We start from the raw sequence: 21,138 nt of genomic DNA, 5'->3' as shown, positions 1-21,138 counted from the left end.
CTACCAAAGTTTTTAATAAATAAATATAATTTAAATTTACTTATTTAAATTAAAAAGTTACATAATTTATTTATTTATTATTTTTTAAACTATAAATTACTACACATATATGTACATGATAAGGAATTAGTTGCTCCAAAGGTTGACCTAATTATGCACACACTTTTTTTAGTGAGCTAACAAAATTGAAACAAATTCCTGTATTTCTTTTTTTTTTTGAAACCTCCAAAATTTTTTGTTTACGTAAGTCAATAGATACAATAATTACGAGGATTCAAAAAGAATTACAATTCTATATTGTCACCTTCAAAATAACTTCCTTCTGAAGCCACACAGCGCTGGAGACGTTTCTTCCACTCCACATAGCAGTGCTCAAACTCCGATACTGGAATAGCCTTCAGTTTGAATGTTTTCGGCTGTCCCCAAATTGGGTTCCCTTGAGGTGATTTTTCCAACATCGGGAAGAGAAAAAAGTCACAAGGACTCGAAGTCAGGCGAATAAGGAGGCAGGAATGTTTTTACTGGCCAAAAACTCTGGTTTATTGAAATTGCTGTGTGACAAGGAGCATTATCGTGTGATCCAACACCCCACTTGTTCTTGATGTTTGTTCTCACACAAATGACCTTTTTTCGAAGTTTTTGGAAGAACCTCTCGGTAAAAGTGTTGATTGACCGCGTTTGACCTTGAGGTAGAAACTCTTTGTGGTTCTTGAAAAACTTCAAAAAAAGGGTCATTCGTGTGAGAACAAACATCAAGAACAAGTGGGTGTTGCATCACGATAATGCTCTTTGTCACACAGCAATTTCAATAAACCAGAGTTTTTGGCCAGTAAAAAGATTCCTGTGGCTCTTCAGCCTCCTTATTCGCCTGACTTCGGGTCCTTGTGACTTTTTTCTCTTCCCGAAATTGAAAAATCATCTCAAGGGAACACATTTTGGGACAGTCGAAAACATTCAAACGGCTGTAACCGAGACCAGCTGAAGGCTATTCCAGTATCGGAGTACGAGCACTGCTATGAGGAGTGGAAGAAACGTCTCCAGCGCTGTGTGGCTTCAGAAGGAAGTTATTTTGAAGGAGGCAATATAGAATTGTAATTCTTTTTGAATAAAAAAAATTAAAAAAATCAATCTCATTACTTAATTTACAGACCTCGTATTATCCAAGTTGAGTCACTAATCTATAAACGACTCCTTTGATGCCAAAATGTAGTCAGCTGATTGATTCACTTGTTACCAGCCTTTTTGCTGCACTCCTGTTACATTTAAATTGATAAATAAATATTTTTTTTTTTAAATTTTTGTATTTAATGGAAGTACGTATAAGTTTTTTTGTAGAAGATCGATTTCTACAATTTCAATCATCAATTAAAATACAGGTCATTAGTTTAATATTCCGATCCTGTGACTAACTGAGTCATTTGAAACGTCATTGAATAATTAAAATGAAACGATTACGCAGGAAGTAGTTCTGGTTCCAATAATAACTGTAGGGAAGCATGTTATGTCAGTGTTGCTTTTTTCCAGTCATTTTTAATCAGTTTTTTTTCTTTGATAATCGTTCTTTAATTAATCGATCTTCTCATGGGACTTGAAGCGGATATTTCCGGTAACTTAAAATCGGAAACCCGCGCGATTAAAATACTTTTCTTATTTATTAATTAATGATAATACTACAACTGTTTATGTCTGTTTGTTTTTTTTTATAGTATTTTTATAAATGTGGTCAGTTTTCCTTATTTGAGGAAAATGAGAATTATTTCCTCATTTACTGTACCAAAAAAGCCGGAAGCTTTAAGTAGCTTCTTTTATGTTCTCCTCTTTCTCGCGCATTGTTTGGAGTGTGGGTGTGAATGTGTATGTTAAGGGAATTTATGGAACAACTTGGACCAATCAGGTAATATCGAACGCACAGGAATTGCTCCTTTACCAACTTACTTCTCGGTTAAGTCGATTAAGTTTCGGAGCTTATTTTACCAACAACTCTTCACCTATCCAAAGTTCAGTCTCACGTAGCAGGGAAAAGGACTAAACACTTCTTCATGACATCCGTTCTGAACTCATACTTGGGAGGATGTAGTCTCATTTTTACTTGCAAATATAAGTTTTTGGAATGTTTTAAGCTAATTAATTAGGTGAATTTCAGCTGCTTTAATCACACGCACCCAATCCCTATTCGTTCACAGTTACCACTTACAGATCGCCCACATTCCTATGCACCAACACTATCATTCTATAATGTCCCAAAAGATTTGGTCTCTTATTCACAGTTTTTTTCGCCTTAATCGATGTGACAGAGGATTGTAAAGGATTATCGGGATTTCCTTTCGGGATTCCATTTTTAATTGAATATTTTAAAGCAATCTTTGTGAAATTATTTTCTCCAAAAGATTTTATACATTAAAGTAGGAGTCCGAAAATTCTTGTACAGATTATTGCATAAAAGGCTTCATTTTATCCCTATGGTCTTCTTCCCAGTTTTCCCCCAAGATTCTGGATGACCCACTGAATAAACTGATTCCAAAAATTTGAATAAAAGCCGAACAAACTATGGTAAAGACTTCCCTATAGGGGGGAGTGGTTTAGCCACTTCTTCAGGGTACTTGGCGTCCCTGCGGGTATCCCAGCCTAACAACATGAACATGAGCAATATATAGTGTTACACCCACACATTTACACAGTACACATAGGGCATAGCCATCTGTACATGGAGGGGCTTACACTGAACCGTTGTGCAGATTGTGTCAGGATGAGGAGGAAACGGCCTCTCACTGGCTGATCTAATTGCGTTGCAATCGAGCGGTTGCGCTATGAAACCTTTGGCTCTTTGAGACCAAAGGAGATAGAAAAAGAACTAGTAGGGAAAGTCCTCAACCTCTTTAGTAGAGGAGATTTCATCTACTAGATCCAAAGTGGAGGGCACAATAAGCCTCTTGTGGCTGCGGTGCCGTGGGGCGTAGGTCCCACCCCGATAATCTAATTTAATGGTAAAGACTTGAAACTTTATTAAGACCATAAAATTTATCCTGGCTACTCTGTACCCCCTTAGTCACTCTTTAGAGATGATGGCATCCCTGTGGGTATCCCAGTCTAACAACATAATCCCCATTTTCACTTACTAGTCATCATACGCATAGAACCTGTTGATGTAAGCTGTAGTTGGTTCGAAGCACATTCTACAACACTGTATCCTGATCTGCTTGAAAGCCAATCATTGAAGCTGAAAGTGTTGCTTCTTGTTGCTTGCAAAACGATCAACTTATAATTCTTATCCCTCTTCCTGAACTATAAGTTTCTACAATTGAGGGAAAAGTAACTGACCATAGTGTCGACCCAATTTTTATTTCCAAATGTTTAGCGACGAAGGAAAACCCCGATTTGCAGATTTGATTTTTTAGGTTACACGATAAGTGGTTAAAAATTTCTTTTTTATATTATTATTGCAATAATAAGTTATTAAAATATTCGTTAAAAAAAATAATGCAATAAAATGAACGAAAAGGAATATTATGAGTCAGATAATTTCAAAAAACAGTCCCAGGTCCGTTTAGTAAAGGTCGCCCAAGGACATTCTAATGAAATAGATGCAGCTACACAGGTCTGTTTATGCAATTCTTTTCCCCGTTTTTATGCATGATGTCTACAATTTAAATTAATTTGAATAATCAACAAATTATGTTTTATACCTTTTTACTTTCTTCGACCTTATAGAAAGTAGAAGCTTTATAATTAACAATCAAAAGATTTTGTTTTCTTTCCTTTTCTTTAACTGATTTTCCTAGGGTGGCGTATTTTGAGATTCTAAAGAGAGTGCTTACAAATTATTTCTGTCTTGTAGTTTTAGGCGGTTAGAGGCTAGACCCGCAAAGCTAAGATGTATTGTTGGTTAGTGGATTCGATTCCCGGTCTATTATTTTATTTAATAATTAATATGAGAAATTTATAGTAAAGTATGTTAGGCGGTTATAGGCTAGACCCCTCAATGCTAAGATGTATTGTTGGTTAGTGGATTCGATTCCCGGTCTATGTATTTTATTTAATGGTTAATATGAGATTATAGTAAAGTATGTTAGAAGGTTATAGGCTAGACCTGCAAAGCTAAGATGTATTGTTGGTTAGTGGATTCGATTCCCGGTCTATGTATTTTATTTAATGGTTAATATGAGAAATTTATAGTAAAGTATGTTTGGCGGTTATAGGCTAGACCCGCAAAGCTAAGATGTATTGTTGGTTAGTGGATTCGATTCCCGGTCTATGTATTTTATTTAATGGTTAATATGAGTTTATAGTAAAGTATGTTAGAAGGTTATAGGCTAGACCCGCAAAGCTAAGATGTATTGTTGGTTAGTGGATTCGATTCCCCTGGACTAGGTCTTGTATTTTATTTAATGGTTAATATGAGAAATTTATAGTAAAGTATGTTTGCTAGACGCCTCCGTCCACACCTAATTTGGTAGTTAGAAGTAAAGCTATCTTATAATATCTAATTTTAATGGTTAAACATTTCAAATTTAAAGATTTTATTGTTATAAGTTTTAATTGTTTTTAGTCAGTTTTTCTATTAGCTTTTCTTTTCTGGGAAGTGAGAACCGTGAGAATTTTACTAAAAGGAAGTCATGTGATTGTTCACGTTTGTATTTTAGTAAAAATAAATTTTTAAAAAAAGATCTAACAGCCAATTGAAGATATTATAGTGTCTTAATGGTTTGTGGGTCTTACAGTTGTTTGAAGGTAGACCACTCTTAAATATATGTATCAGATCGGCACAACTTATCGACCACACAGAGCGAGCCCAGCAACTCTGCCACTAACTCTTAAAACTAAACGAATTATTTACTCCTGTTCTTTTAATACGATCTATTGCTTTGTAAATGATTTGATTAACATATTTCTCTTAAGAAAAAAAAAAAAATGTTTTTTGAATCTTACAATAATATTCGAGTGTGAGTTTTCCACCAGATGTATTCATTTTGAAGCCCAATGAATTATGAAGAAACTGTTAATATGTAAAGATTAATTGCAGAAACTGCAATGAGAGCTTTAAGTCACATTCTTTTGTGTTGCAAGTGCATCACGGTGAACGGGATTGATTGAAATGTTGAAATTTACTAATTTATGTGTGTTTATTATCCAATCAATCACATTATCGCATTTTATTGTTGTTAACCCCCGGTGATTTCATGAAAAGTTTTGCCTAACTGATTTTAGTCACTTTGACAATGCCTATCGTAGTAAGCGGGTTCCTCGAAAGATCCTGGAGTGATTACTAGGTGATACGATATCTGCTCTCGGCGGGGTGAAGTCTAGAGCAAGGAAGATCCAATCTTCTGGCTTCTTGATATTTGATTTTTCTCTAGATATCTTAGATTGGTGGGGGGTGCACTCAAGAACAATCTTAATCGTTTAATAAGGGAATAATCTATCCGGGTAGAAAACTTACATACATAAGACCAACTTCTGGCTTTCTTCTCTTTCTGGCACTTCCTTCGAAGAGTTTGGTTTTTATTTTAATCCTAGGAAAGCCATCTTTCTAGGGAAAGCTAGTGGAGGCTTAGCGTTTTGTAAGCTCCTTTACTTTCTGGAAAGCCTTGACAGTTACCATGTTTCCGGTCGACTTAGTTACTACACATCTACATTATTTACATTAATATATTTAAAAATTATTACAAAGCAATTAAGCCGAAAAAAGGAAAACTTTTTATCTTGTTTAATCCCTGTGCGACTGCGTAAAAAAAGATGTAAAATCGCATTAACGATTGTGAAACCTTGTTGTCGAAACCAACTGTAACACCAGAAAGGAATAGAGTGAGCTGCTACTTAAGATTTTTCGTGACTTCCGGTTCAAATTCACCAGTAAAGAAATATGTACAACACATATCAACCATATTAAAAACTTCTTTTTTTTTTCTTGTTCATACAACATCAAAATACAGTATTTCCGGTTTAAAATTTTCTCAAAAATCATCACACACTCGATATTTCCTCTATAAACAATAGTTTATATTATTACTTTTTTAAAATAAAATATTTAATATTAATTTTTTTTCATTATAATATTAAAATGAAGACAATTTCCTCATGAAAGGTGAACCCTAAGTTAGGACCATTTAATGTTACACGATATTGTGCGGTGTCACGTGAGTGACTCATAAATGCCAGTGGCCAGATTAAGTTTAGTAAAAGATTAGATCATCCACGACAATAATATCCTTAGAAAATATAATAAATGTTTGTTTTATTATGGCAAATATTTGACTCAAGATAGGTGAAACAGTTGTATAATTTGGTTAAAAGAATATATATGTACATAGATTAACAAGATTTGCTGTAAAAAGGAGGGCGATAAAATTTTTTTGGGTGTTGTAATTAAGATTTATTATAAAACTTTCTTCTGTCATGGGATTTTTACTTAATAATTTTGACATCTTTTTTTTGTTGCCAATTTTTAAAAAGTAGATACGTAGTTTTTGAGTCTTAAAACTATTTTAAATTTGAAGTAAATCTAACATCTCAGCATTTCTAGTATCTAAAACTGTTTGCATTAATAATAGAACCAAAATTTGCTGCAAATAGTCACGTAACTTCTTGTAAATTTGGAAATATTGAACTTCCGCTCTAGTAATTTAAGTAGATTAAACCTTTTTAAATGATACATTAAAGGGAATACTTACCCTACATCTTCCTTAGAATGTTTAACTAGTTAAGCGTGGAATTTAGTTTTTTTTAAAAAAAACACAGTGTGCGGAATTAAAATCAGACAGTGACGTGTATACACGTCGAACGCAGGGCAAAACAACCAAAAGTTTACAATAGTCGTAATAGTCACTGCAAGCGACTTTTTCTGCAATCTCTCTGTGGGGCTTACAGATTACAGAGAGCATTCTGTGCTCATTCAAAATATTGCACCGCTTCACGTACGCATTGCTCTAGTTAACTAGGGACGACGCAAGAGCTTTTACAAGGAAGAAAAGAGCTTTTTGAAATCTGTGCAAGATGAAATCTTACTCGTACTGAGGTTTGAATCTCTATCTAAGGTGAAAAGCGGCATTGCACAAGGGTTGAGAGCTTCTTATTTGTGTGCGTAATTCCCCAATATCTAATGCGAAGACCAAACATGTACCAACCACTTATCATTTGACTGGCTCCCAACGCAGTTCTATTGGTAAGATAAAGGAAACATCCCCACCAAATAATATTCTTATTGTATTTTATTAAAATTTCGTGTTTTTATAAGTTAATGGCAATGGAGTATACACGTCAAACGCGCTTAACTGGTTCATGTTTTGAATATCTTCTCAGTAAAGAAATACCACGTTGCTCATCGTTTATCGTGAACATTCATGGCACAATACAAACCCTTTCTCGATTTAGGAAAACTTTAAATTTCTGGGATAATTTTTCGTGTGGCCTGGTGCAACTACGAGATGATCCCCCCCTTTTTTTCTTTCTTAAGGCGCGTCAACATTTGAGATCATTCGGGGGCCAGGAGTAGTAAGTAGTACCTGCCTTTGACCTTAGAGTTCTCTCGCGTTCATCACGAGACAATGCATTGTAAGAAGCTCCTAGCAAGAATAAATCTAAGAGTCCAGCAGCTGGATTTCAACTCGGGATCCCCTCGTTGGAATCCGCGTAAACGCTAACCACTGAACTAATCCCTTCCCAGATTATAAATATTAAAAAGAAATATTTTTTCTCTTTTCCATATTTACTTTTGTAAAATACATTTAATGTTTCTTATGTTACAGGTAAGCTTTACAACCTTCTATTCTCTTGGGTTTGAGCGGATGCTGTGAGCAAACCGTATGTAACTTTATAATTGTATTTATGGAATTTAAAAACATATGATCTAAAAGCAAACCACTGCCACCAAAATCAAATACGCTAGCTACAGTTTATGGTTTCTAAAACATTACAACGAACTAACTCTTCATCAAATTCCCGGTAGAATCGAAATGGTCTGATCATTTTTTCAGATATCCTTGGGTGGGTATCACTTACAATTCGATTGATACAATGATACAGATACGTCCCGCCAGGAGCGAACTTTAGCTCATCACCACTCTCTCATTTTCACAGTTACACTTGTACATTTCATAACCACATATACATTCACTGGCGCTTAAGGGAGCCACAATAGATCTTCTTTATTTATCCAAGTCCAGCTGTCTTCAAAGTATGTATCGTGTAGGATCGTTGGTGAAGGGACTTAAGGGTAAAAGGAAGGCGAATAAGTTTTTTTTTTTTGCCTAAACCTAAAACTAACTGCGGCATTACTATTAGCTGGCCGAGCGGCCATTCAGATGAATGCAGTCCTTCTAACGGCCCATTTTAGATTAAAGAACGGCAATTATTATTATATCTGGGCAAAAATATAGCTTACATAGTCAGCATAAGTTTTAAAGACGTTGCACATATTTGTGGCAATCTGAAAGGCTACTTTTGGGCACAGGGGCTTTTTCCCCCTCACATACTTTGTCCAGGAGCCTTGCTATCAGACTTCCAAGTCTAAATCAAAAGGCAACCTGGCCAGAACAGCAGCAAGTTGCTGCAATACTAGCGTAGTCCCTGGATATTAGTCTAGTTTTTGACTGGTTCTCCATCAATATCAAAGGATTTGCCAGAATTTCTTTCACTATCTAGATTTAAGGGTTGCCTTCCTTGCAATCATTAGGGCGCCACGGTAGCCGAGCAGTTAGAGGCGAGCCCTGCGAAGCTAATATGTATTGTGGTACTGGATTCGATTCCCAGTCTAGGTCTTGTATTTTATTTAATGGTTAATATGAGAAATTTTGCAGTCAAGTATGTTATGCGGTTATAGGCTAGACCCGCAAAGCTTAGATGTATTGTTGGTTAGTGGATTCGATTCTCGGTCTAGTCTAGGTCTTGTATTTTATTTAATGGTTAATATGAGAAATTTTGCAGTCAAGTATGTTATGCGGTTATAGGCTAGACCCGCAAAGCTTAGATGTATTGTTGGTTAGTGGATTCGATTCTCGGTCTAGTCTAGGTCTTGTATTTTATTTAATGGTTAATATGAGAAATTTTGCAGTCAAGTATGTTAGGCGGTTATAGGCTAGACCCGCAAAGCTTAGATGTATTGTTGGTTAGTGGATTCGATTCTCGGTCTAGTCTAGGTCTTGTATTTTATTTAATGGTTAATATGAGAAATTTTGCAGTCAAGTATGTTATGCGGTTATAGGCTAGACCCGAAAAGCTAATATATATTGCTGGTTAGTGGATTCGATTCGCAGTCCAGGTCTTGTATTCTATTAATATGAGAAATTTGCAGTAAAGTATGTTTGCTAGTCGCCTCCGTCCACGACACCTAATTTGGGTAGTTGGACGTTAAGCCCCGCCTGATAAAATAGGGCGATTACTTTACTACTTTTTACAAAGAATATCAGAATTTCTTTCACTATCTAGATTTAAGGGTTGCCCTTCCTTGGCAACCAAAATTCCGCTGCTTTCTCTTTGAGATCAACATCCCATTGATGTTGATTAATTCTCCAGCATAACAGGATAAAAAGGAACAAATTTATGGGGGGGGGGGAAATGTGTAATAAATTATTACCATTTTATTTCATTTTTCTATTTTAATTCTTGTTTTTCAATAAATATAATCACCTATAATTATATCACAGTCATAAAAAAGACAACAATAAATAATTAATCAATTTTAATACAGATGCAAGTCGTAATTAACTTTTTTAATTCTACCTAGCTAAAGGTGTGTTGGGGGAGGGGGCCTTCTCCATTAAATAAAGAATAAATAAAATATATTTACACAAATTTTGGGTGATAATACCGATTTAATTCTAGATTTATTATTATTATTTTTTTTTTAATTTTCTAGAATTTATTTTTTTAATTTTTTCTAATTAATAAAATTAAATGAGATCTTTCTTTTTATCTTTTTCTTGTTTTTTGTTTTTTAAAAATTAATTTGGATCTTTGAATAATTACAGTTTTTTGTTGTTTCTTTCTTTTTAGTTAAATAGTTTTCGAGAATTTAAGAAAGATTTTGAAATAAATTAAAAAAATTAAATACATTTGGAGAAGTTTTTTTTTGTAAAGACAAAAAAAAAAACGGAAGTACGTTGACAATTTTTAAAAAACTAAGATTAAACATGTAACATTATTATTTTTTTGTTTTTTTGTCGGTTATTTTCTATTTGAACTGGCGTAAGGGTAATTTTTTTTTTAAATTATTTTTTTCTTTTTTATCTTTAAATACAAAAATAATGTACAAAAAATCAATATTAAAAATAGTAAAAAATAGGGAAGCAATTTACAAACGCTTAGTGCTAAGCACGAAACATATGAAATTAAAAATTTAAAAAAAAAAAATTGGTGGGGGGCAAGAACCAGCTTTTTCCCTTAAAAATTAAAAAAATTAAAATTAAAAAAATAAATATAAAATGAATAAATAAATTACATAGGTAATAATACAAATAAATAACTTACAAACTAAAGACATTTCTATTTTTCGATATATATATATTTTTTTTTTTTTTTTTTTTAAGTAGGACTTTGTTTTTGTTTTCGAAAGAAGGAAAGACTTGGGGGTTGAATAAAAAGCAAAAAAAAAAAAAAATAAATAAGTTCATAAAAATAAAGAAAAAATAAAGTCACGAGTTTTAGCCACAAATAGAGGAAAGAAAATAGGACGTTTCAGGAACTGTCAGAAGGTGGATTGTGAGGAATTTACTTTTTTCAGTGGGATAAACAAGTGCACTCCGGGGGGTGGGGAGGATGGGAGAGGGGAATGATTAAGAAGATGGTGGACCGGAAGCTAGAAGATGGTACAGAATAAAGGTGCCAAAAAAAGAAAGAAAACCACTTCCTCCAGATGATCCTTCAAGAAATTTCCGAAAGGACTAATCCACCTTGTTGCTAGCAACTTGAATTCCAGTAAAATGTAAAAAAATGTATATACATATCTGTACCTCGGAGGGAAAAGGCACCATGTCACAAAAAGTAAATTTTCCAGGGGAGCGAAATAAAGATATTTTTCCAAATTCATTTTTTGTTCCACTTTTCCGGTTATACTCTTTCCTGTACTTCTTCACCGTAATTATTACATTAGGTATGACCACTTAAACTCCCATATTTTAAAATATATTTTGATCTCCATTGAGAAAAAAAATTTATGTCCGTGTAGTGCCTTTTACCCTTGGAGTAATGAAGTTTCATAGTGCTTTTTTAAAATACATAAATCGCTTAATAGTAAACATAGGTCATAGTGCTTTACACCTGTAGAAAGAGCAACAAAAAATTTGTAAAATGATGCCAAAATCTGAAAATCGAAAAAAATGGACATGGTGCCTTTTCCCTCCGAGGTACAGATATATATATATATATATATATATATATATAAAGAGATGGATAGCCATAGGAACAGCGAGAACTGCCGCACCGAATATAATTTTGATGGAGCCTTGTACAAAGATAGATTGTAAATATCTCGGACTTCTTTTGGCCCTCTTTTTTTTTTTTTCTGGAATCGAATGCAGAGCAGGGATAACTCCAGCGCACCTTGCGCGAAAGGGGGAACATGCAGGACAAAGACGGATACCCCCCCAAAAAAAAAAAATGTATCCAAACCCCAAAAAAATGGTAGATTAATTCCCAAAAAATTAAGAGACAAAAAAAATTGAATATCCGGTGATAGCAAGTCATTTCCTTTTTCTTTCTTTTTTTTTTTTTTGTACTTAACATGAAAGTGGAAAAGTGGCTACCTAAAGTGGAAAAGTGGCTACCTGAAGTGGGGATATAGGGGTGTGTGTGCAGACTGAGGAAAATTATCTTTGGGGTGGCTTTTCTTTTCATTTTTTTTACAAAATAAATTTATAAATAAATAAAACAATAATTAATAGGAAAGCTTTTTCATACATAAAACAAACAAAATCTTTAAATTTGGGGATTCGTACAATTAAAATAAAATTTAAAATTAAAAAAAAGGTTAAAGCTAAATCGGGGTTTTGAATCCTCCTGGTTCGTTGAAAGGATCCTTTTTTTTTTTTTTTTTAATTTTCTCATTAAAACTTTTTTTTTAATTCTTTTTCCTTCCGCTTTTCATTTTCCCTCCATCATTCTGTTTTTCTTGATTTTTTTTTTCTTTTTTTTCTTAAAAAGAAAAAAAAGATGCTCAATTATCTTTTAATTTCTTAAAAAATTCACAAACATCAGTTAGATATTCTAAACAGTTCATATAATCTCTGAAGATGATCCAATCTCGTAAATCACGATAAGTTTCATCTTTCATATTACGATATTCACTTGCCATGACTGTACGCGTCACGTCGACAATTTTTATATCCGGTGCACGTACTGTTAAAGCTGATTCAACTTCGCACAATACCTGTAAAAAAGTATAAAAAAAGATTTTGCATTTTTTGTCTTCTTTTTTTTTTTTTATACAAAAATATAAATAAGGTATAAAATTTAGATGATATATAATTCACTGAGAAATAATAATATTTTTTTTAACAACATACCTGTCTTAATTTGAATTGCGCTTGCGCAAACTCTTCAGAAAACTGGGCACTATGCCTAGTCTTATCATGGTGGACTTGTTCTAATCCAACAGAGATAGTCTGAAGATATCTGTAACTGCTCAGCAGAAATGCGTCCAGCTAGAATTTTAAATTAAAAACAAAAATAATTAAAATTACAACTAAACATAGAAATCAACCACTTTAAATTGAAGCCTAAATTCATTTTGTGTATGTGTGTTTATTCTCCTGCAAAAGACCAATCAACTTCTTGGCTTTTGATGGTCGTAAACAAAATCGGCCTTTTATAAAGCCAGAAGAAGCACAGAGAAACTTGTCTCTCTTTTCTCTAAGGACCTTTTGCTTGGTTAGTTTGCAGGTTAAGGGCTTTTGCTATTTGATGGCCTAAGATCTGGTAGACCTTACAGAGGTTTTGCTTCTAGCCCTATAGTAGTGTCTACTATATTTATATGGAGTTATCTGGATAGCTCCAAGGGTCTACTCAGAGGAAATCCCTTAAAACTTGGTTTTTTAAAAAATAATTGTATTTCTTTTATTCGACTTTTAATCATAATAGATAGATGTCCAACAACCTGGACAATGAGCTATAAAAAGTTCCTAGGGAAAAGAGAAAAAAAAACCTGAAACCCAGCATCCCGAATTCAAATCCGGAATCCTCGTGTGCGACTAAAAGTATACTAAGCACGTCTCCCACCTAATTTAAAGTACACAAAAAAAATGTATCCACTTTTAAAAATTCCACCTACCTCTAATTCGGCAAGATCTTTTAGATGATGATCAGGTGTTGTTTCACCCAATGTCTTTGGAATATCTTTCTCTGTTGGCAGCCAATCGTATCTGGTATGCTTCCATTCTTCATGGTGAGACGTGACCGACCTGCCTGGGAATACATTCCCAACCTTTAACAGGAATTCCCAAAATTTAGTATAATAATTGAATTTTGTTTAGAAACTAGAACAAGTTATTTGTATTTGAAAAGTATTAAACAAAAAAATCAGCTGTAAATATTTTAATCAATCAATTTAGATAACAAAGATGAGATTTGGGGAGGTAATTAACCCCCAATTAACAACCTGTGCACACCTTAACCATGTGCACCACCTTAAAACGTCCCCGGCTGGCCCATCTATCGCATTTTATTAACAGCATCTTTATCACCCTGTGTGTTTTAGTGGTCACGAATTGTGGTTCTATAAGTTGGAGATCGCCAGTTCGAACCACGAGTACTATAGCTACTTTTTAATTGTTTACTAAATGTTAATAAGTATGTGCTTCCGCTTCCGTCCACGATACCCTAATTGGGTAGTTGGTTAAAACCAAAAAAAAATGAAAATAAAACGACAAAACAAAAAAAAATTGTATCCTAACCAGACAAGACAATTAATTTTTCGACACAAGTTTGACCATATTATAATAATCCATTCACACCGTTCTAAAAAATACAATAGACGGTTTGTGATTATAATTAGCACACATTGTTGAATGAATTGTTATAATACGGCTCTTTTATTTATAATTTTTTAATTTATCATTTTTAAAAGACCCCCCATGGGTTTTTTACCTACCGTTATAATTCTTGCCTTGTTATTCATAAATCACAATTTATTCGTGCCTTTAAATTTTTATTAAAACATTTTTTTTATTAACGTGGCATTTAAAAAAAAAAAAAAATGATAGTATTAATTGTTAAAAATTATTGTTTTTATAATAAAGAATAAAAAATATTATAGATTAAATTGTGAATTTAAAAATCTTAAAAACGAATATATTGAGATTACGTTCCCAGTTTTTAAGTACAATTATTAAGTAGACAATACACGCAACACACCAATGTAATGCGTTTGGGCGGCCATCTCTCCTGAATTATAAATTATACTGTCCATAATTTCTCAACCCTTAGATTGTTACGCATTTTTTTTTTATCTCTGTAATGAGTTAATGATATTTTCTCTTTGTTTATTTCATCGGAATCGCTGGGGGAGGGGGAAAATAACCGTTACTTTGGGGGATTAAATCAGCATCAAAATTAGCTGAGAAAATTTGGTTCTTAAAGCTGTTCTGGTGAAGCGGTGGAGGTTATTCTAAAGTTTCATTTTATTGGGCAAGGATTTTCGTGTGTAATTAGTGGCCTGTGAAAAAAAATCACACCTCCTAACTATTGGACTAGAAGTTGAGATAAGTCTTATGGGATTATCACGCCGAAATGTGATTCACAGCTTAGCTTTTGAAGTGATACTTGGGACAGATAGTTGTGCTGCTCTTAGCACACTATAATGTGGCCACATTCAGATTCTGGGGCTATCAACTTCCGCTTCCTTATATCTGTAAAAGTAAAGTAAAGTAATCGCCTATTTTTTCAGGTGGGCCTGAACGTCCAACTACCATTTACTAGGTATCGTGAACGGAGGCGACTAGCTTAACATACTTTACTATAAATTTCTCATATTAACCATTAAATAAAATCCAAGGCCTAGACACCGGGAATCGAATCCACTAACCAACAATACACCTTAGCTTTGCGGGTCTAGCCTATAACCTATAAGCGACTAGCTTAACATACTTTACTATAAATTTCTCATATTAACCATTAAATAAAATCCAAGGCCTAGACACCGGGAATCGAATCCACTAACCAACAATACACCTTAGCTTTGCGGGTCTAGCCTATAACCACCTAACATACTTTACTATAAATTTCTCATATTAACCATTAAATAAAATCCAAGGCCTAGACACCGGGAATCGAATCCACTAACCAACAATACATCTTAACTTTGCGGGTCTAGCCTCTAACCGCTCGCCTCCTTATATCTGTATTTTAGCCTTAAGAGAAACCAAACTTACTACTGTAAGCGAACAAAATGGCCTAATTTTATCAGCAACTTTAGTAATTCGAAGCTTGTTTAAAAAAACTAGTCATTTATCAAATAATATAGGTGACTAGATGCGATTATAGAAGTGCATTGTCTAAAGAAAGGAAGACAGTGGACGAGTGAGAGCGCACCTAACCTTAGATTATGAGACAGAGAACAACTTTAAGCCGGCTTTTGCTAAACAAAAACCGTTATTTTTAATTGTTCTCAACAAGAGCAGAACGGAGTTCGCTTTGAAAAAGAGCGACGCTAGTAATACTAGGTGGGGAGATCATGTCTAGAGGAGAGAGGGTAAACTGTAGGGGAAGGCGCAATAACTGTTGGATGTTCGAGACGAAGTAGGTGGAGCAAAGCGGCTTTTGCAATACGCGGAAGAATAAGAATTCTTCGTGGTGGTTAAACGATGAGTATGAGGGGGGAAATTGCATCTATCGATCTTCTATTGTCGTTGTAGATTCAGCTACATAGAAATGGCTTTTCTACTTTACTTTATTATTTATTTTTAGTTTGGCTTCTCTTTTTGATGTAAAAGATAATTATTAATATAATTAACAATACCAAATTTTCACCGGAAGCGGATAACTCAAATTTTGTATTGTATTTTGAATACCAAGATGTTGGCCATAAGCAGCCCCCTCATTTCATAACTTAATGTAGCAAAACTATAGTTAAATCTTTTTTCTTTTTTTTTAAGTCCAAACCAATGAGAACTTTATACATTATTACGACCTTTATCTGTTTTAAATATTACTCAGATTTATCACAGCATCACTCACGATGATGTAAAGGTGTCTGTTAATCATTAGTTATATTTTTATTTACATATCTAGTCATTGAATTTAAAAAAATATAAATGAGAGTGAGTTAGTTAAAATTACATAAAATTGCAATTTAAAATGATAATAATAATTTGTTTACGTACATAATAAAAAATAATATAGTTACTAAAATTTTTTTATTCATTCAAAAATATTTATTATAACTCAAAATAACTAAAAGAATGAAACTGTCAATTCATTGAGAATTAAAACAATTTATATTTTGATTATTTAAAAAATTAATGAATAGAAAAATTTATTTATTTTTATAAAAATTTTACCCTTGAACATAAAAAAGGGGCGTATTTATTTATTCATTCATTTATTTTTTTTTAAATTGTTAATGAAATTATTTAAAAAATGATAAATTGATAAAATTTTAAAGAATTAATTGCAAAATGCATTCATAATTTTATTTATATTGTTTATTTTCAATGTCATTGACTTGCACTTCAATTTATTTATTTATTTATTCATTCATCCTTGAGATCAATTAAATTTTCAAAATAATTTTTTTTTATGAATGAAATTCAACAATTTGTTGAATTTGTCTTTATTTACGATTGAATAAGCCGAAATCTTTAATTGTTTAGTTATGAGAAATTATTGCAATTTTTCTGTAATACGAATTAGCATTTGTGGCCGGCCCCCCCCCTTGATTAGGACAGAAGAGATTTTTACTGTCGATGGAAATTTTGGAAAATTGGTCCTCTTCCAGATTCCATTTTATTTTAGAATGAAACAGAGAGAGAGAGAGAGAAAAAAAGAATCTTTCGATGTATAAAGATATTGCTGGAGTGGTTTCAAAACTCAATAAAAAAAAAAAAAAATGGCTTCCAAAATGACATGGGGCCGTCCATCCAATACCTAACACCTGTATGAGTTCAAAGCGGAAGTGTAGGCCTTCCATTACTAGACGTTCATTTGCTTCCGGCCATTAGCCATTCAGATACAAGAAAATCGAAATGGTCTCCGTGAAAAACTTCCATTCCAAAGTCCTAAGCAAGACAATGAAACTTTTCTCACTTTATAGAAAATCTAGTACAGGATTTCCATCGATTTTCTAAAAGAAAATCTAACCTCTAACCGCGCCTAACATACGAGGTACTTTACTATAAATTTCTCATATTAACCATTAAATAAAATCCAAGACCTAGTGGCCGGTAATCGAATCCACTAACCAACAATACATCTTAGCTTTGCGGGTCTAGTCATTAACCGCTTGGCTACCGTGGCGCCTCCTTATATCTGTATTTTAGCCTTAAGAGTAACAAAAATTACTACTGTAAGCGAACAAAGCGGCCTAATTTGTAGCCTAATAACGGCCAAAGAGAAATTGTTATTTTCCCTGAAAGAAAAATTTTACTTCCTCCCCATAAGAAAACATTAAAAAAAAACTATTTGATATAAAGAGAATGAGATTAGGTACAATTCGCTGATTATAGAATATTTTTTTAAACGCTCAAACTAAGTTCATTTTTTATTTTTAACTATTTATTTTGACGAATATTTAGATAAATAGTTTCAAAAAAATAATAAAATAAACTTCTAAAGCATTTATCTGTTGCTGAATAGACTAATAAAATTCAGTGTAGTGAAATTATGCATGTTATCGTCTAGTAATAAATGTTATAGAGAAATTAATTAAATATTTATTATCTATTAAAGTCCCCGTAAGAGGGAGTGGACTAGCCACTTCTTCAGGGTACTTGGCGTCCCTGCGGGTATCCCCAGTCTAACAACAAGAACATGTGGCAACATACTATACTGTTACACCCCCAATACATTTACACAGTACACGTAGGGCACAGTCATCTGTACAAGGTGGGAGGCTTATTAGCTAGAGGAACTGATGTGCAGATTGTATCAGGATGAGGAGGAAATGGCCTCTCACTAGCGTTGCACGACGAACGGTTGCGCTATGAAACCTTTTGGATCTTTGAGACCAAAAGAGATAGTTAGTAGCGCAAAAAGAACTAGTAGGGAAAGTCCTCAACCTTTTTAGTAAGGGAGGTTTCATCTTCGTAAGGAGAAGGCACAATAAGCCTATCTTGGATGCGGTGCCGTGAGGCATAGGCCCTCATCTCGAAAATCTAATAAGTCCTAAAATTTCGCTCTTCAATTTCGTGCCCCTGGCGATAAATTAATAAAAAAAATGGTTAATGTTCAAAATTTAAAAACACATTAAAATACGTTTTCACGAAAAAAGAGGAAGTAAAATCACACTTCCGGTTCATAGATTCGCTCAAAATTTTAGTCATAATGTATTTTTTTTTTTTAACGTAGTATCAATTTAGAGCTAAAAATCGCCCTTACGGTGCTTTACAAAATCTGGATTTTTATCTAAAGTAGATAATACTTTTTTACTTGATCTTTGCCACCAAACGAAACAGTTCCACACGTATTTGATTTCTATGTTCGTCTAGCAAGGAGTGGAAAATACTGGTGTACTCGATTGCCCGTAATATTTGGGTAATATGTTACAATAATTTTATAAAATGAGGGAGGCGCCACGGTAGCCGAGTGGTTATAGGCTAGACCCGCAAAGCTAAGATGTATTGTTGGTTAGTGGATTCGACTCCCGGTCTAGGTCTTGGATTCTATTTAATGGTTAATATGAGAAATTTACAGTAAAATATGTTAGGCGGTTATAGGCTAGACCCGCAAAGCTAAGATGTATTGTTGGTTAGTGGATTCGACTCCCGGTCTAGGTCTTGGATTCTATTTAATGGTTAATATGAGAAATTTATAGTAAAGTATGTTAGGCGGTTATAGGCTAGACCCGCAAAGCTAAGATGTATTGTTGGTTAGTGGATTCGACTCCCGGTCTAGGTCTTGGATTCTATTTAATGGTTAATATGAGAAATTTACAGTAAAATATGTTAGGCGGTTATAGACTAGACCCCCAAAGCTAAGATGTATTGTTGGTTAGTGGATTCGACTCCCGGTCTAGGTCTTGTATTCTAGTTAATGGTTAATATGAGAAATTTACAGTAAAGTATGTTTGCTAGTCGCCTCCGTCCATGACACACCTAATTGGTAGTTGGACGTTAAGCCTCGCCTGAACAAAATAGGCGATTACTTTACTTTACTCTTTAAATGAGGGATGAAATTATTGTAACCTGAAATCAGTGATATTCTCATCTAGAGGGATCCTGAAGGAATTTTATTTTAGACTTGATCCTTATTTTTATTTTTTATTTTTTAAAACGAAGAACATTTCCGGTGTTTACAAGTAAACATTTAAGGTTAAAAACAATTTGCATTGATAAATGCAAATGCATTTTGGAATTAAAAAAAGAAAATATTAAACCTCTTTAAATTAAGACGTTGAATAGTTAAAAAATTAAAATGCATCCTATCATGTCACGATTTAATTTAAGTCTGGCAAAATAAATGAAGCGACTTTTTTAATTTTTTTTTTTTTAAGTTTTTTTTGTTTTCTTTTCTTTCTTTCTTTATTGTAAGTACGGGGGGGGGGGATAAGTATGCGCCGTGTTCAGCAACAACTGTGTTCTTTATAAGTCTGCAATGTCATCGGAATGTCCAGCCAGAGAGGTGGCCGGCTGTTCCTTCTCCTCTCTCTATCTCGCTCTTCTTCTTCTTCAACTGCCTCTCTCCTCCCTCTCTCTCACTCACACACACTAACACTAAACTACATTCACTTACACAAACAAACTCACGCACACATGCTAACAAATGTTTTTTAAAAACTCTCTTTTCTCTCTCTCTGGCTGTGATTCGAATCGCTGTGGCGTGCAGTTCTAGTTTGAACAGTGTTAGTGTTTGCAACTAATGTACTATTGTTAGATGTAACATTAGACGACAGAAGCTGAATGGTCAAAGAAGACGAAAAAATATAAATAAATAAATAAATAAATATGATCTCAATTCCAAATTTAAAATTTATATTAAACTAAAGGCAAAGATTTTTCTGTCTTGCTTTAATAATGAACGAGCCACTTATCTTTGACTAAACCGGAAATGTAACCTTACTTCAAAGTTTTCTACATAGATAGATAAAAATTTATTTAATAATTTAAAGTATATACATATAAGTATAAACGTAAGTATGTAATGAGGGGAAAACAGTGAAAAACCCTCAGCCTCCAAGGAAAGTTCTACCTCAGGGAGTCCTTAACTCTCCTGTGCCTGTGCACCGTGTCCAAACTATAGTACCCTATTCATCTGGAGAGGTAGTTGTGACTTGATTCACACTGCAGAAACCAGCAGCGAGGTACTTGATGTAGCGTTCTACATAGACCATGTTGGTGTTGGCGTGTAAGTCTATAATACCGGTGTAGCGGGGGGAAGTTGTCACAAGCCTGAGGAATTTATTTTGTATGATCTGCAGCGAGGAGATATTGGATCGACATGTCCAGACTCCAGGAGGGACAAGCATAAAGTAACATGGGCCTAACCACACTACCTTATTTTTCTACAATTTTTTACTCGTTCTTGTCTCAAGTAAAGATCGATCAAGATTTCCAATTTTGTAGGCTTTGGTCCTTCACCTCACGGTCTGCCTATCTGTAAAGAGTCATTATCCACGAGAAATTTGAAAAACCAAACATTGTCTTCTGGACAAAGACGAAGGCCAGTCACAAATTAGTATCGATAAAACACTAAATCGACCGAAGTAGGCTTTTTATCGATAGATAATAATGTGCCAGCAGTTATGAGAATAATGGGCCTTTTAGGAAATCTTTAGAGACTGTACTTAGCGTCTAGGAAAGTCTCCTTTTTTTTTGGAAAGGGGGCAAAGTAGAAGAGGATTACACTAAATTTTGTAACACCCCTCCTTATTCCGGTTCTAACAGGAAGTTAAAAAAAAAAAAGTTATTCTTCTTCTAGTAAGCGGTAGCTGCCCAAGAGCGGAAGAACTCGATTTAATGGGGGGGGGGGAATCAAATTTGACGATGATGAAACGGATAT

The 21,138-nt window shown here is 33.8% G+C and overlaps 1 protein-coding gene and 1 long non-coding RNA gene across 7 annotated transcripts in view; one reads left to right on the top strand and one right to left on the bottom strand.

The window, feature by feature from the left end:
* The window catches only part of LOC141461368 (uncharacterized), a 214,602-nt gene that overhangs the window by 28,362 nt on the left and 165,102 nt on the right, over positions 1–21,138 (top strand). The gene's annotated exons all lie outside the window — the stretch shown is intronic.
* Positions 10,689–21,138, bottom strand: part of LOC141461364 (uncharacterized) — a 159,285-nt gene continuing 148,835 nt past the window's right edge. For all 4 annotated transcript variants that reach the window (XM_074142366.1, XM_074142367.1, XM_074142365.1 and 1 more), the window contains 3 exons: positions 13,259–13,411; positions 12,495–12,632; positions 10,689–12,358 (listed from right to left, as the gene is read on the bottom strand). In XM_074142366.1, the coding sequence (XP_073998467.1) occupies positions 12,146–12,358; positions 12,495–12,632; positions 13,259–13,411 (504 nt within the window). In that variant the 3' untranslated portion in view covers positions 10,689–12,145. The remainder of the gene's footprint in view (positions 12,359–12,494; positions 12,633–13,258; positions 13,412–21,138) is intronic.

This window comes from Rhodnius prolixus, unplaced genomic scaffold, assembly GCF_049639745.1.
Source record: "Rhodnius prolixus isolate KJV_2025 unplaced genomic scaffold, Rpr scaffold_6, whole genome shotgun sequence".
NCBI lineage: Eukaryota > Metazoa > Arthropoda > Insecta > Hemiptera > Reduviidae > Rhodnius > Rhodnius prolixus.
The sequence above is the reverse complement of the archived record's forward strand: the minus strand, read 5'-3'. Positions and strand labels throughout refer to the sequence as shown.